This window comes from Physcomitrium patens, chromosome 6, assembly GCF_059467195.1.
Source record: "Physcomitrium patens ecotype Gransden chromosome 6, ASM5946719v1, whole genome shotgun sequence".
NCBI classification, from domain to species: Eukaryota; Viridiplantae; Streptophyta; class Bryopsida; order Funariales; family Funariaceae; genus Physcomitrium; species Physcomitrium patens.
This window is the reverse complement of record NC_143415.1, coordinates 15,320,729-15,334,545: the sequence shown is the minus strand read 5'-3', so window position 1 is coordinate 15,334,545 and position 13,817 is coordinate 15,320,729. Positions and strand designations below refer to the sequence as shown.

Genomic DNA, 13,817 nt, shown 5'->3' with positions numbered 1-13,817 from the left:
ACCAAAATAAGCTTACACCATCTTCACTACTAATTTGCCAGCATTTTGCAAAAGCATTAACCACCCTACTATATATATATATATATATTTATATTTGATTTGTAGGAATTAGAATTTGATGATAGTAAACAATCCCAATCTGCCTCCCTTCAAAGCACCAAAACGTGAACACTCGACATTCAAGCAGAGCTGCGTAGTACTTGTGCGTTCGTTAAAAGCATCAGAGGGAAGGAAGGTGCCTTGAGGGAATGCAGGCCATGCATGAATAGTGAGTGAGGTCAGGCACTGAGCTGGAGACCTGGAGCAGTGGCGACGCTCAGCCGCATTGTGAGCAAGCATTGTGAGAGGCCGCGAGAGAGTGTGCGAAGCCTCAGCCCATTATTTGCTTAATCTGGCGCACCGCCCTCCGTCGTGGACGCGGAGCGCCGCGCTTCATGCGTCCCATGTTCCGGTTCCCCTTCGCGGGTGCCGCCCTGTCTGTGCCTCCCTCCCCGCTTGCCTCTTACTGGCCCCGATGCTGATCGCACTCTAGTTTCCACACTTGTCCTACGTTGCTGTTGTTGTTGTTGTTGATGATGGATTACGGAATGGATTCAACTGTGCATGAAGTCTAGGCTTGGGATGCAGAACGAAAGACTGAGTCTGTGCAGCCCCTGCTGTCGACTTTTTTTTTGTGGGTGCCTCAGAAGCAAGACGATGATCCTGGTTGTTGACACGGCTGGATTGTGCTTAGATGTGATGGTGGCCGCATTGAGGAGGTCGCATTTCTACGGCTGCCCTTTTGTTGTTGACGCTGCCGAGTAGGGAGAATGTTGTTGAGGCTTGGCAGAATCCCATGTCTGGTGGAAACGGTTTGGACAATTGTTGTTGTACTCGTAATCCGCTGCTATGAAGCTCTTGTCTAGCACGGAGATTGTTCCACGAAGTTTAGCCGAAGTAGCAGACCGAAGTATATGCAATGTTTGATGTAGTGGTGTTACCGAAATCGCGTACGTTTCGATTGGGGACCCGTTCACTGCTGATTTGGAAGCGGTAGGTATTAAGGTAGAGGACTCCACCAGGTTGTTTCCAATGGCATTCGAGCTCGGGGAAAAGACATGAGCCCTCGACAAAAGTCTCCGAGTATTCATGCGGAGAATGCGCAGTTGGAGCACCTGCGCGCGGAGTCGAGCTTTCAATCATGAGAGGAAGAAGAAAACGGCAGATCTGTGTGAATACATGAGCAAACGTGCAACACTGGATGATGTAATAATAGTGAATCTGGCTTCGAATGTGTCGGAGTCACGTATTTTCGAGGTGACGTCTAATCGAAACGAGAGTGGTTAGGGATCAATGGCAGAGCTCTGGGGGTTGCTGCGTCTCGTTCGCTTCGTTTTTCTTGCTTGTGCAATATTGTACTTCTCCAGGTACTCCTACTCAACCTTCAAGGCTACAATTAAATCGTATAGAGGACTGGGCTTTGGTATGACGTTCATTTTCTGTGTCAATGGTGAAGCACATAGTGCCCAGACATCTATTGTCTGTTTTTCAAGAGTGTTGACTCTCTCCAGCCACCTGACTGGAGTAACCGTCAAATGCAGCCAGTTTTTTGAGACGACGGAGGAAGCAGAATTATCGTGTCCCGGGAAGGAAGTGACGGTGAACGTGATAGATGCATCATCTGCTGACTACCCATCCGCTCAACCATGGAAGTCGCCAAGAATTAAATCTGGTAAGAAATGAATCAGTTACCTTCGATTTCAATTTTGTATCGCAAGGGTCAAAGTTTCCAACGCGTCCTCCTTGGGGAAATAGAAGTTGCAGAAATGGGTCTCTCCCTCCCTCGATCAATCTCAAATGCAGATGGTGTGGTATCCCAGCAACTTGTGAACAGCGTAGCTGTGAATTAGGAGAGGTGGTTTCAAGGCGTCTCTTGCAAGGACCATCACAGCAAGTGATTCCTCGACAGCCAAGCCCACCACCCTTGCAGCAGATTCAGGCTCCTGCACAACTCCCTCCTGCCTCCACCCCGCCGCTTCCTCTTCTGCGACCATCCTCCAAATCTCCTACACTTCCAGTACCTCCTCTCCCGGCACCTCAATCACAGCCAAGTTTACCACCTCCGCGAGAGTCACCACCTTTGAGTGCCCTGACTCCATCTCCAGCCCCTTCTAGTGCACCAATTCCAATTCCAGCTCCATCTCCAGCTCCGTCTCTTGAAGATCCTATAGATTTAGAGCGTCAGGCAGTGTTGTACTTCATGAGTGCATTAACAGCAGATCCAACGGGCGTTTTCAAGCAGTGGAAGAACATCATCAATCCTAACCATTGCAACTGGTATGGCATCCGATGTGGTGAGGTCGGGGAGAATGTCGGTCGCGTCATCTCCCTCAGTCTTCCTGAAAGGAAACTGGAAGGGGTCTTGACGAAGTACATACGCCATTTCACTTACATGGAGACTTTGGACCTTGGTGGGAACAATTTGACAGGATCAATTCCGGAGGAAATTGGCGCTCTGAAGCACCTGAAGATCCTTCGTCTCAACGGGAATTCATTCTGGGGTCCGCTTCCGAGCAATCTCTCCTCATGCGTGGACATCGAGGAGTTCAATGTTGAAGGATGCAGCTTCATGGGAGAAATTCCGACATGGTTGGGATGGTCGCCCGCTTTACGGTCCGTTCACATGGGTGGAAACAAATTCAGTGGCAATGTGCCGATTTCGTTGCTGAACTGCACGTCCCTAAGGTTTCTTAACATTTCCTCGAATAATTTGACGGGGTCTGTGGATTCCACGGTGGGGAATTTGGTGCACTTGCAAAGCTACCTCGATGTCTCTCATAATCGGCTCTCTGGATTGATTACCTCAACGCTTGGAAACTTACAAGACCTCATCGGCTTGAACCTCTCGAATAATGCCTTCACTGGAACCATTCCGGAAAGCATTGGCAACTGCTCGAAGCTGCAAAGCTTGGATTTTTCCGACAATAAACTAAGCGGAGCCATACCTCCGTCCCTCAGCTTGCTCTCAAACTTAAAACATACCCTGAATATTTCACACAACAACATCCTTGGGCTGATCCCAAGCAGCTTCGGGATGCTTCATAACCTGACCAAGCTCGATCTATCATTCAACAATCTCTCCGGTCCTGTACCTGAGACGCTTGCGAACCTGAGCTCTCTCGTTTTCTTGAATCTCTCTTTCAATCAGCTCTCGGGGCCGTTACCAGACAATGGCATCTTCGTTAGCCTCTCCTCATCTTCTTTTCTCGGTAACCTGAATCTGTGCGGTAGGCTGGCTGCACGGCCATGTCCAAGCAATATTAACTCCCAACCGCTCCCCACTTATCATGACCATCAACGTAGAGGTGGCCCGACATTGATCACCGTCATTGGTGCTGCCGCGGAAGGGGCGGCCACCATCATCTTCCTTGCCCTCCTGCTTCGCTACCTTGTCCATCGCCGACAACCAGTTCAATCTGAGACGGTGACCCTCTTCTCAAAGTACTTTAAAGCTCTGAATCTCTCAGCGGAAGATGTTCACGCTGCTACATCCGTCATAACAACCCCCAACGGAAGTTTTAGTCGAAGTCTAAGCGGCACCATCCGCCGGGCCGTGGGGTTTAGTAGCATTGAAAAAGCCGTTCTCCCTGACGGCACCGTGTTCGCTGTGCTACAATGTTCCATTGCAAAGTTGGGGAAGAAGGATCGGTCCAGACTGGACGCAGCAATGCTGGAGCTCAGTAAAATCCGGCACCGCAACTTGGTCCGCCTCATGGGATACACTAAAAATCCCAGCAGCCTTTCCATGTTGCTTGAATTTATGCCCAACGGCAGCCTGGATTTGCATCTGCACCCTCCAGGGCACCATACCTGCCTGCTCAAGTCAGTCCTCTAGCTCTTTCAACTTGCTATGATGCAATTTGGTATCAATGCCGTGGCACGCTTTCATCTGGAATGTGGGTAGAATGAGCTTGTATATGCCTTCTAGGTGCTTTTTGAATTTTCTGTGATGGCGTATGAGAGCTTGACGAGGGTGCTGTGGCGATTGCGTGGGAAGCTGGAACGAGAGGTTGCGGATTATAATGGGCGTGACAGCGGGGCTAGTGCATCTCCACCAGGAGACTTGCGGCGATCCGATAGTACACTGTGATTTGAAGGCCGCCAACGTGCTGTTAGATTCAGACATGGAGCCCAAGCTTGTGAATTACGGCGTGGCGAGCCTATTCAAGCGTCGCAGTAGCGGAGACTCCACAGTTACTGCTTGGGTTGGATCCCCTGGTTACGTCCCTCCTGGTGATCATCCATTGAAATCATGCTTCATGAAAATCGTCTGTAATACTGTACAAAGTGCATGGGGCACAATTTAATCGTTCCATTTGTGACTTGGTTTTTAGTGTATAGAAGGTTTACTATTAGCCACACTGTGTGCATGCGGCCACATTTGGAATCCTCTGACACAGTTTCTCTTCATATGTGAACCTTCCTCCCACACAAACGTCTCTTCCCCCTCCCACTGCCTTACACCAAGGGGTGCATTATTTAGTTCCGGTTCTCAATGGCTGACATACTCATGCGTGTGGTGACAGAATATCAGCTCTTCCGCGACCTGACCAAGGCAGGAGATGTGTACAGCTACGGAGTGCTACTGATGGAGATCATAACTGGCAAGAGGCCGACGAGCGAGTGCGAAGTAGAAGTAGGAGTGATGAGTCTACCCACCTGGGTTCGGTCCTTACAGGCGCAAGAGCGGGAGCAGTATGCCATCGACATGAGCTTGTTCCAATCATCGGATGAGTCCCAAATCGCCCAGATATTACACATCCTGCACGCGGCGATTCTGTGTACTAGCCCTGCACCATCTGAGCGGCTCAACATGCTGCAGGTTCTCGGTAAACTCCAAGAGATGCCGCAGTCCACACTTCCACAAGAACTGGTTCCTGTCGATTCCGCCCCAGTGGGCTGCAGCTCTTGCCAGGATGACGGTGAGGACAACTGAATTGCAAATGTTGTTCTGTCCTCATATTCCACTCCATTCGAGGCATGTTCTTAACAAGAAAGAAACATTCCAGGGCGTGGTGGTTGCTTTTCTGTCTTGTTTCCTCTTATGTAGAATTATCCAATTCAGCTTCGTCAAACAGTCACAGTTCGGCGGATACCCTTGTGTAGTGACCGACACATTCATCAGATTCATTTTTAGAGCCCTTTTTAGAGGCTTGTGTAGATTACTCTGACTACCCAATAGCCGGCATTGTTCTCATCCTCATGATCGTAGCCGTGTCACCACCGCTGATAGACGACCTGAAACCAGGTTCCGTCAGTGGCAATGGCTACATCTGATCGATGATTTGTACCATCCACATTTGAAAACAACTTAGTGTATCGTTTGCTTTGCATCTGTAGATCTGCAGCCTTCCTCATCTGTATTCTAAGCTCGTTGTGTAGAGTTTTTGTTGATTTTACAACGGTTTACAGTCACTTTTATGCAGACTAGACAGAGGGGAAATGTAGCAATGGCCGGTGATGGATTTACAAAAACATTGGAACGACTGTTCAACTCAAACTTTGCCACTTATTGGCTGTGGAATACCATGACTGAATGGCTAAATAGACTAGCTCTTAATTTCTTCAAGCAACTATCTGTGTTTTTCATTTTGAGTTGTGGAGGCAATATGTGTTTCTTACATTTTCTTTAAGAGAGTTTATTCTTGTTATTTTCATTATTATCATTATTATTATTATTATTATTATTATGTTCACTTCTGTTGGATTGGTCAAGGTGTCAACTGTGTTATATTTTGTAAAGATTATCAATTCTTGTCATGGTTATGATGATTATTATTATTACTATAATATCATTACTATTATTCTAGATTTTTTTAATAATAGTATATCTTTTTTTATTGTTTATATTTTTATGAGGTGGTAGTTGAACTTTACTTAATTCATTTATATCTTTTTTTTCTTCATTTTCATCTATTAATTTGTTTTTAATTTTAATTTTAATTTTATTATTATTATATTTGACAGATTTTGACCAATGAAAAGAAGCTAGGATTAAAATTTGAGAAGATTCATACATTCAAGAAAAACAAGATTTTTCTTAAATTTTAGCAACAATGTAGTTATCCTATATTCTTCTCTGAATGTTTCTTTTTACTGTTTGTGACTTTTGATCTAAATTTAGTCATTTTGTTTGAAGTGTCAAATTTTGGGGTTGTTGTAGTTACATACTACATACTGCTACAATCCTTAAATATACATAATCTCATTCATCTACTTTAGCTTTATCTGCTAAAGTGTTCTTATTTTATCTTTTGATCATTTGTTTAAACTTTATTTATCTTTGCCCAACTAGAATACAACACACAATTGTAAATAATGTTTCGACTATGATTTCCACCCATTTGGATACATGGTGTTCTAAGACATCTTCACATGGCTCAAATGTTTCCAATCTAAATTTTTATACTCAGAAAAAGTTAAAAGAATCTCTTTCTTCTAAACATATGCATGCACACATTTGTCCATTCCAAGTGACCAAGATTGAAATGCACAACCGCGAGAGTCCGAATCCTACCACCACCAGCAACTCAGCGAATCTCGAGTGCAACATAAGATCAGGTTCAACAATGCAACGGTGTGTCCAACATGTTACCTACCCAAGCCCAGATGCCACACAGGATTTGAAGCCAAAAAAGCTCTAGAACAAAGCCAATGTGCAACTTCTGTGAGAAATTGTCCTGTGAATCCTGCGAAATTAGGTCAAAATGATTTCAAAGATCGACAACCTCAACAATGAAAATGGCAAATGCGACTAGCATGGGGAGGCGCTGGTCCTGTCGATGTCTTGCTGTACCAGGATCGGCTCTACGAGTTCGGTGCATAGAACGTCGGCCTTCCGTGGCCAAAGAGTCTCAGAAATGATCCAAGTTACAGGGATCATGAGTTCCACTGCGCAGTCTTGGAGTTCCAGACGAAAGGCAGTTTTAATTGATTTGGTCGCTGACTCTGGATGCAGAATGTCGATGTTCATGTTCTGGTTGACTTGGATTTTCGGAGGAGCTGCGTCACCCCCGAAGGCTGGCATCCTAGATTCCGACCCGTTCATCAGTGATACTACTACAGTGATTTTGTCTAGATTGCTAGACACTGTGATTGCAAGAGAAGGTGGTGACAGAGTGGGACCTGGGGCGATCAACATCGATCTCATGGACAAAAAGGTGTGGATCGAAAATTGCAATGCTGTAAAAGAAGCCGAATGGCGCAATGGAAAGCAGAAGCTGATAAAATAGATTAAGAATTATACTTGAGAGGATGCATGCTGTCGACAATGAGAATCGAGAGGGGAACATTATCATCATGTATTGGTCTGTTGTGGAAGAGCAGTGCTGTGCACGTCTGTCGGAGATGTTCACTGATAGTTGCAAGACGTTGAGGCTGTCGAATTTGTCCTGAGGGAGCACATGGCTGGTCCACCAAAAAGCTCCTTGAATGTGCTCTGTGCGACATCCTTAAGAAAAAGCAGCGCTTGTTCTTCAACTTGAGCGACTTGGTGGAGCGAAGTGAGGACAAAGACGAAGGCGATGGCCGTGATGGATATTTGAGGAGGGCGGACACGAGGAATATCATTGACACATTCTTGAAGACGCAAAGCCTCCGAGTGGATAGCGGCATTCACTTGCAACGCAAGTACGTCCACAAGTAGGAGGCAACCGCCCCTCCGACCAGATGAACATCTATCGAGGACAAGAAGAAGCAGGGAAGGCTCCACTCGATGCCATTGATGGTGGGGGGCCCATAAGACCAAAGACCACCCTTAGATAAGGTTGCAAGTTCTGGCAAATGAGATCCGATGGGGCAGAGATTCAGAGCTTTGCATCGAAGATGACGTGTTAAAACATGGTAGTAGACATGTGTAAAGGAGTGCAGTAATGAATGGGTTCAACAATTCGTAATGGCCATGTTGTGCCGCATACAAACACCATCCATCGTGGACATCCAGCCCTGTGAAACTTATCTGAATCAGTTGATGCACCCAACCAAAACCCAGTACCCGGAAGCGCTTTGGGAGGACGTGCTTATGTGCAACGAGAGCGATGGCGCGGCTCACTCGTTGGGAAATATCACCAGGACGACGATACAAAAGGCGAGGCTCAGATCGCATAGTAGTTGTCTGGAGTGGCGAAACACACATTTCATCACTGGCAACCTGTAGACCTGTCTGTAACGCGACATAGTCCTTGACCATCAACTGTCCGTAAAACTGTTTCATTGTAACATCAATCTCTCTTCAGTGCAACACTGAGGTGTTTGAGAAGTCGTGGAAAAACTAATTCGAAATGAACTCAGAACTAATCATGCTATTGCATTCGTTTCAGTGCACGATTTCAATGGGGTCCTCGGACCGATCCATGCCGACATGAAGCACGATGGAAGTAGTAGATATAATTAATTGTGTGCTGACATGATTCAGAGCTGCAAATGAGAGTTTTTACAACACCAAGGTCCCACACATGACCATTGAGCCTTCAATGAGCTGCATTCTCTGCAGGTATGGGGAGGGAGTAGAGACAGCAATGTTTGAGGAGCTTGCGGTGCCTGGGCTCAAGCGATTCTAGAATCTGCAATGGAGGCAGACAAGGAGTACCACAGGCCATGCTTGTTCTCTCGGTGCTGAATAGAATAATTGGGTGATTATTTGAGGTTCAGACACACACACTCACAAACAGAGACATTCGATTAACCAAAGCATCTAACTCGCAATTGGGTCACAAAGGAATGTCTCATGGGATGACTTTGCAGAGCATCTAATAGGCTGCAGTGTCTGATAAATTGGATGAAAAAGAAAACATTCATCAATTGGATGAAAAAGAAAACAAAAACAAGTGAGGTAAAGTGTGGGTGGTCAAAAAGGGGTTTTGGTGATTTGAAAGCTTCGTAAAGCACTGTTTAATTGATACATGTGTGGCATCACTCAGGCCCAATTGATACATAATCAACTATGATTTTTATGTAAAGATTTCGAATAGCCACACCATTCTTTTGTCATGTAAAATTAGTTATGATAGATATGGTTTATAACGAACAACTGTAGCCATGTAATTTTTTAGTACTTTGTAGCGGCTATTAATAAGATGTTAAAATGTGATCATTAACTGTTATTTTAAACTTCATATAAAGTTATGTCTCAAAAGAGTATTTTAATCTTAGCATTAATTAAAGCTATAAACAAAAATATTTTTGAGAATGATTATTTTACATTTTTATAGTATTGAAGGGATAAATCATGATTTGCAGAAAATTTTAAAAATAAAAGGATATATATATAGATATATATATAATCCGTATTGCTATATTTTTTTGAAAAGTTCCTGTTAATATTTAACCTGTGCTGTTCATTTTTTCTTGAGAGGTGCCATGACAATCATATAACAAACAATACCGTAGGATAATATGTAGAATTTGTTTAATAAGATACCAAATGTGGTATTTGAAAAATTCAGTCTTATAATGCAATTAACATGCCTTTTGCAAATTTTTATTAATTACAAGATATAAATGCAGATTATATGCACACATATTTTGACTTGCACATTCAGCTAGCAAAAAATGTGTTGATAATATGGTAAAACTTTTTAGTAAAACACAATGTATATAAATTGCTTTTCACATCTAAATATATTTTGATTTTTATATATTTTTAGATAATGTGTTTCAAAACATATATTGTTATTCATGTTATACACATTCAGTTGTATTGCACAAAATAAATTTGACTTTAAATTTGACTTTGAATTTATTTCTTAGTTATTACAAGATTAATTCAAATACAACATTTATTAATTATGGATGTTTTTTTTTACAAGTAAAAAATAATACATGTATTATATAATATTAGAAAAAATAATTTAAATTTTCAAGTTAAAAATTTCAATAATAAAAAGAAATTAAGAAAAAGAATAAATGTTTTATAAGAATTAGTGATTTATGACTTATTTAACATAGAACCAATAAATGGTATCTTACCATTTAGATATTACATAGTATATATTTTCATTTTATTCTAATGATATTAGATTTTTACAAATGTTAGATATCACTTCAAGTATTTTTTGCTTTATCTTATCAAAACCAAGCTCTGTTGGTCTAACATTTGTATTAACTAGGTTATACTTCAATATTGCAAAAGAAAAACTCTTTTGGAAATTTCTTATTTTCTTCTAAAGTTTAATTAATAAGTCAACAAAATAAGAATAATCAATTAATATATTAGAGTTAAATAAAATATCCTTATTGAAAAATATATCTATAATCATTGTACATAAATTTATTTTAAATTTTGATGTTTTTTTTAAAAAATTAAACTACTATTTAAATTCTACTCATAAAATGTCTCTTTTATTAAACTAGATAAAATGCTGGACAAGAAACTCTTACATACCTTCTACTTAGTACATGTTAGAATTTCTTGTTTATTATACATAAAAATATATATGTGTGTGTGTGTGTATATATATATATATATATATATAGTGCAAGTATTATTGTTAGAGATATTCTTATTTATTTCTATTTAAATAATCATAACAATATTTTAATGGTTGTTATTTTAAATATCCTTTAAAACTTCTGTGCTACAGATGAATAAAATTATCTATATTATTTACACATCATTATTAAAAGTCACATACATTTTTCTAAAATAATATTTAGGTTTTTATTTATTTCATTAGAATGTCCATATATAAAACAATATTTTTCATTATAATTTGTTAAATTTTTATATTCCTATTGTTTTCTGCTATAGATGTTTACATATAACATAATTTTTACATATGAGTGATGATATATACAACAATTTAATTTATAAAATATTTTTACATAATTTAAAATTTAAACATAGAATATTTAAAAACAACAATCCACATCAAGAAAGTAATCTTTTATTTATTTTTTCAAAATTAACTATGTATAAATAAGAAAAGTTTAGAAAATTATTTTAAACAACTAATTATAAAAATTTGACTAATTATAAATATCATAAAGTTCTATCAGTAAAAGTATTTCAAAACTGATTTGTTTATTTCAGAAGAAATTTTAAAACCACCTCCATACTTGTAACATGTGGATGAATACCACTTGTGGATTATCATTATTAAGGAATGAGTGAACGAAATTCTTCTTTGCATATTCATTTTGAAATCTCAAATAATAAAATAAACTTCAAAGAGTATGATATAAGTGGTACATAAGAGCCTTATTTCTAGTTACATTTTAAAATTTAAACCTAGTTGTCATTACAAGACTTCACCCTTTACAAACCATAATTTACCATTAATAAAACACCATTTTCAAGTTAAGTATCTTCACTTCAAGCTCATAACCCTTAAAATACCAAGATAATTGTGAGACAATCACCAGATTTTAAATCTGCCATGTGCTTGATTTGATGAACCTGTTCATCTTATTACTGACATCCAGCTTCTACGGATACCAGTGTGCGGGGTAGTTTCGAAGTGACCCATAAAACTATCATATGCTTTGCTGTGAGCAGGTGCAAAGCTGTGAAACACCATTGATTGAGGCATCGTTAACTTACAGATCTTGACAACAGATAGAGACCAGGAGGACAAGGGGCTTAGAAGCGGCAACGGCAGCCCACAAACAAACAAACAAAAAAACACTGGTGTCAACCGCCGGTGGACACAGCGGCAGAAGAAGAAGCCTGTGAATGCTAATTGCTGCAGCTCTCGTGTGTGAGGAGGGCGGTGCCAAGGGCCGCATGATCGTGGACGATAGCTGGGTGATCGTTCAAACTTCCTGTCGTGCCATATTTAATTCGTGAAGATATCAATCCGATGCACCGCAACCGCCTGCAGTAAGTCACCCGATTCCACACCACTCCACCATTTTCCTTTCTGCTCGGACTTTGCAGCCTGTATTTGGGCATTCTCTCATCACTTCGCGCTCAGCACTGTTTCTCGTTGTCTTAGTTTATACTTTTCTGCACTTGTTCGTGAGGCGCGTGAGAGAAATCCAGGTGAGGAATCCTAATCCAGAGGCTAAAAAACGATTCAGGTACACCAGAAACAATGTAGTGGGACTTCCTTACCCAATGCAATCTAATCGATACTGATCGAGATTTTGACCTCTTCGAATCTTACAACTTCTCTTGTTTTTGTAGTTGGTTTTTTATTTTTATTTTTATTTTTTTTGGTGCTTTTTAAACGTTTTTTAACCGACTGACTTTCGGCAAGATCAATGTACACCTGTGCATTCACTTGCTTTTTCGCAGGAAGAGTTTACTCTCCATTATGTGCCAAAGGACGAAACAAACTTCTGTCCTTTTTTAAATTCAGACTCACAAATATTAATCTGATTCTATTCTTTCTTTCTTTTCTTTTTTTTCTTTTGTGTGTGTGAATGTGTGTTGCTTCATCGCAGCATAGCGTGTGATGAAGAAGTATCTTACTGTCTGGCCAGGTTCAAGTGGAGGCACCACTGTTCACGTCTCGGGGGAGGCGCCGTGGTGCTGCTCAGACGTATTCTTCCTCCTGGTTCCTGGATGAGTGGAGGAGCCTAGAGATTTGTTATTTGTACTTGGGGAAGAATCCATGTCATGTGTTGACTCCCATTGCTCAAAGATTGTGTGTGTATCCAAACATGTGTAGAATCAGAGGACTCAACTATTGTGAAAGATATGTACCACCAGGAAGAAGCTGCAGAGTCTGCTTTGTTGATTGATCCATACCATGGCTATATAGTCCAACACCCTAAAGCCTGTAGAATCGGCTCTACCGTCTTCTAACTGAGAAAGTGTACCTCCAGCACCTTATTGACTTGGCTTGGCTCAGTGGCCACCATTATCTGCACATCAGCAGGGATATTTAAAAAAAAAAAAAAAAAAAACAAAAACAAAAACACTAAGACAGACACAAAACCATTGCTTTGCTGCAAATGCTGCTCTTCTCACTCGATCGGTGCGGTCTAGTCGTGGGGCTTTCATTCATCCACCGTCGTCATCCAGATCGATGATTTCTTCTATTTATCATCCACATGCCAGCATCCTCATGGATGATACATTCCAAGTTCCAAGTTTGTTTGTTTTGTTATGTTAATATATATATATACATAACATGGATATGTATATGAATCCATGTCATGTATATACATAAACGAATAAAGGGGATAAAAATGAGTAATTTGGTTTTTTTTTACGAAATAAATTGGCTGCAAAAGGTTGATGAGTTTGAGTTTTTAGTGAAAATGTGCTTCAAAGACAAATAAAGCATGCAAACATGTTTCAAATATTTTAAAATCCCTGACCTTTGAGTTTTGAGTCCTCAATAGTCAGTGTTATATCAATTGTCATATTTAATTAATAATCAACTTCATTATTCTTTTTGTAGTGCAAAATATATAGTATTCTTATTCTTCTTGTTTTCTTGCTTTTTATATTTCCTAACTGGTGCAACAATTTTGTGTTGAGTATCTCAGTTGAACAGTGACGAGTATACTCATATGACCTGTTGATTGCAAAAGTTCATTAAAGTGGTTTATATTTCAAGCATTAATTAAATTTTTAATAATTGAATTTGTATCATATATTTTTACGGACAGTTTGTTATTTTGTATGTAACATGTATCAAAATACAATCTTGTCTAATGACCCTTTCAATCACAATATGTTGAATAAAGATATTTCCTGCATGTACATTCAAAAACATAAAAAATAGTAATAATAACAATAATAATAATAATATAGAATAATCAATTATAAGAAGTAGTTTTTAATATGTAATCATTTAGTGTGTGTGTGTGTGTGTATATATATATAT

At 40.2% G+C, this 13,817-nt stretch overlaps 2 protein-coding genes across 2 annotated transcripts; one reads left to right on the top strand and one right to left on the bottom strand.

The window, feature by feature from the left end:
- Positions 1 to 511: 511 nt before the first annotated feature.
- Positions 512 to 5,754, top strand: LOC112283343 (uncharacterized). The gene is made up of 5 exons (XM_024521930.3): positions 512 to 1,406; positions 1,581 to 1,711; positions 1,860 to 3,861; positions 4,037 to 4,272; positions 4,566 to 5,754. Exons 1-5 carry the CDS (start codon positions 1,333 to 1,335, stop codon positions 4,973 to 4,975), a joined length of 2,853 nt encoding a protein of 950 aa, XP_024377698.1. The 5' UTR covers positions 512 to 1,332; the 3' UTR covers positions 4,976 to 5,754.
- A 524-nt stretch (positions 5,755 to 6,278) lies between these two features.
- Positions 6,279 to 7,766, bottom strand: LOC112283394 (uncharacterized). Its single transcript, XM_024522013.3, has 2 exons — positions 7,286 to 7,766; positions 6,279 to 7,067 (listed from the first exon to the last, which is right to left on the bottom strand). Exons 1-2 carry the CDS (start codon positions 7,651 to 7,653, stop codon positions 6,794 to 6,796), a joined length of 642 nt encoding a protein of 213 aa, XP_024377781.1. The 5' UTR covers positions 7,654 to 7,766; the 3' UTR covers positions 6,279 to 6,793.
- Between the last annotated feature and the right edge of the window lie 6,051 nt (positions 7,767 to 13,817).

Coding starts and splice junctions, on each gene's coding strand:
- LOC112283394 (XM_024522013.3), bottom strand. CDS start 7,653: ATGCCGCTATCCACTCGGAGGCTTTGCGTCTTCAAGAATGTGTCAATG. Junction 7,068..7,285: donor GACAGCATGCATCCTCTCAA/GTATAATTCTTA, acceptor GTCGGAATCTAG/GATGCCAGCCTTCGGGGGTG.
- LOC112283343 (XM_024521930.3), top strand. CDS start 1,333: ATGGCAGAGCTCTGGGGGTTGCTGCGTCTCGTTCGCTTCGTTTTTCTT. Junction 1,407..1,580: donor GCAATATTGTACTTCTCCAG/GTACTCCTACTC, acceptor CGTCAAATGCAG/CCAGTTTTTTGAGACGACGG. Junction 1,712..1,859: donor GTCGCCAAGAATTAAATCTG/GTAAGAAATGAA, acceptor GTGGTATCCCAG/CAACTTGTGAACAGCGTAGC.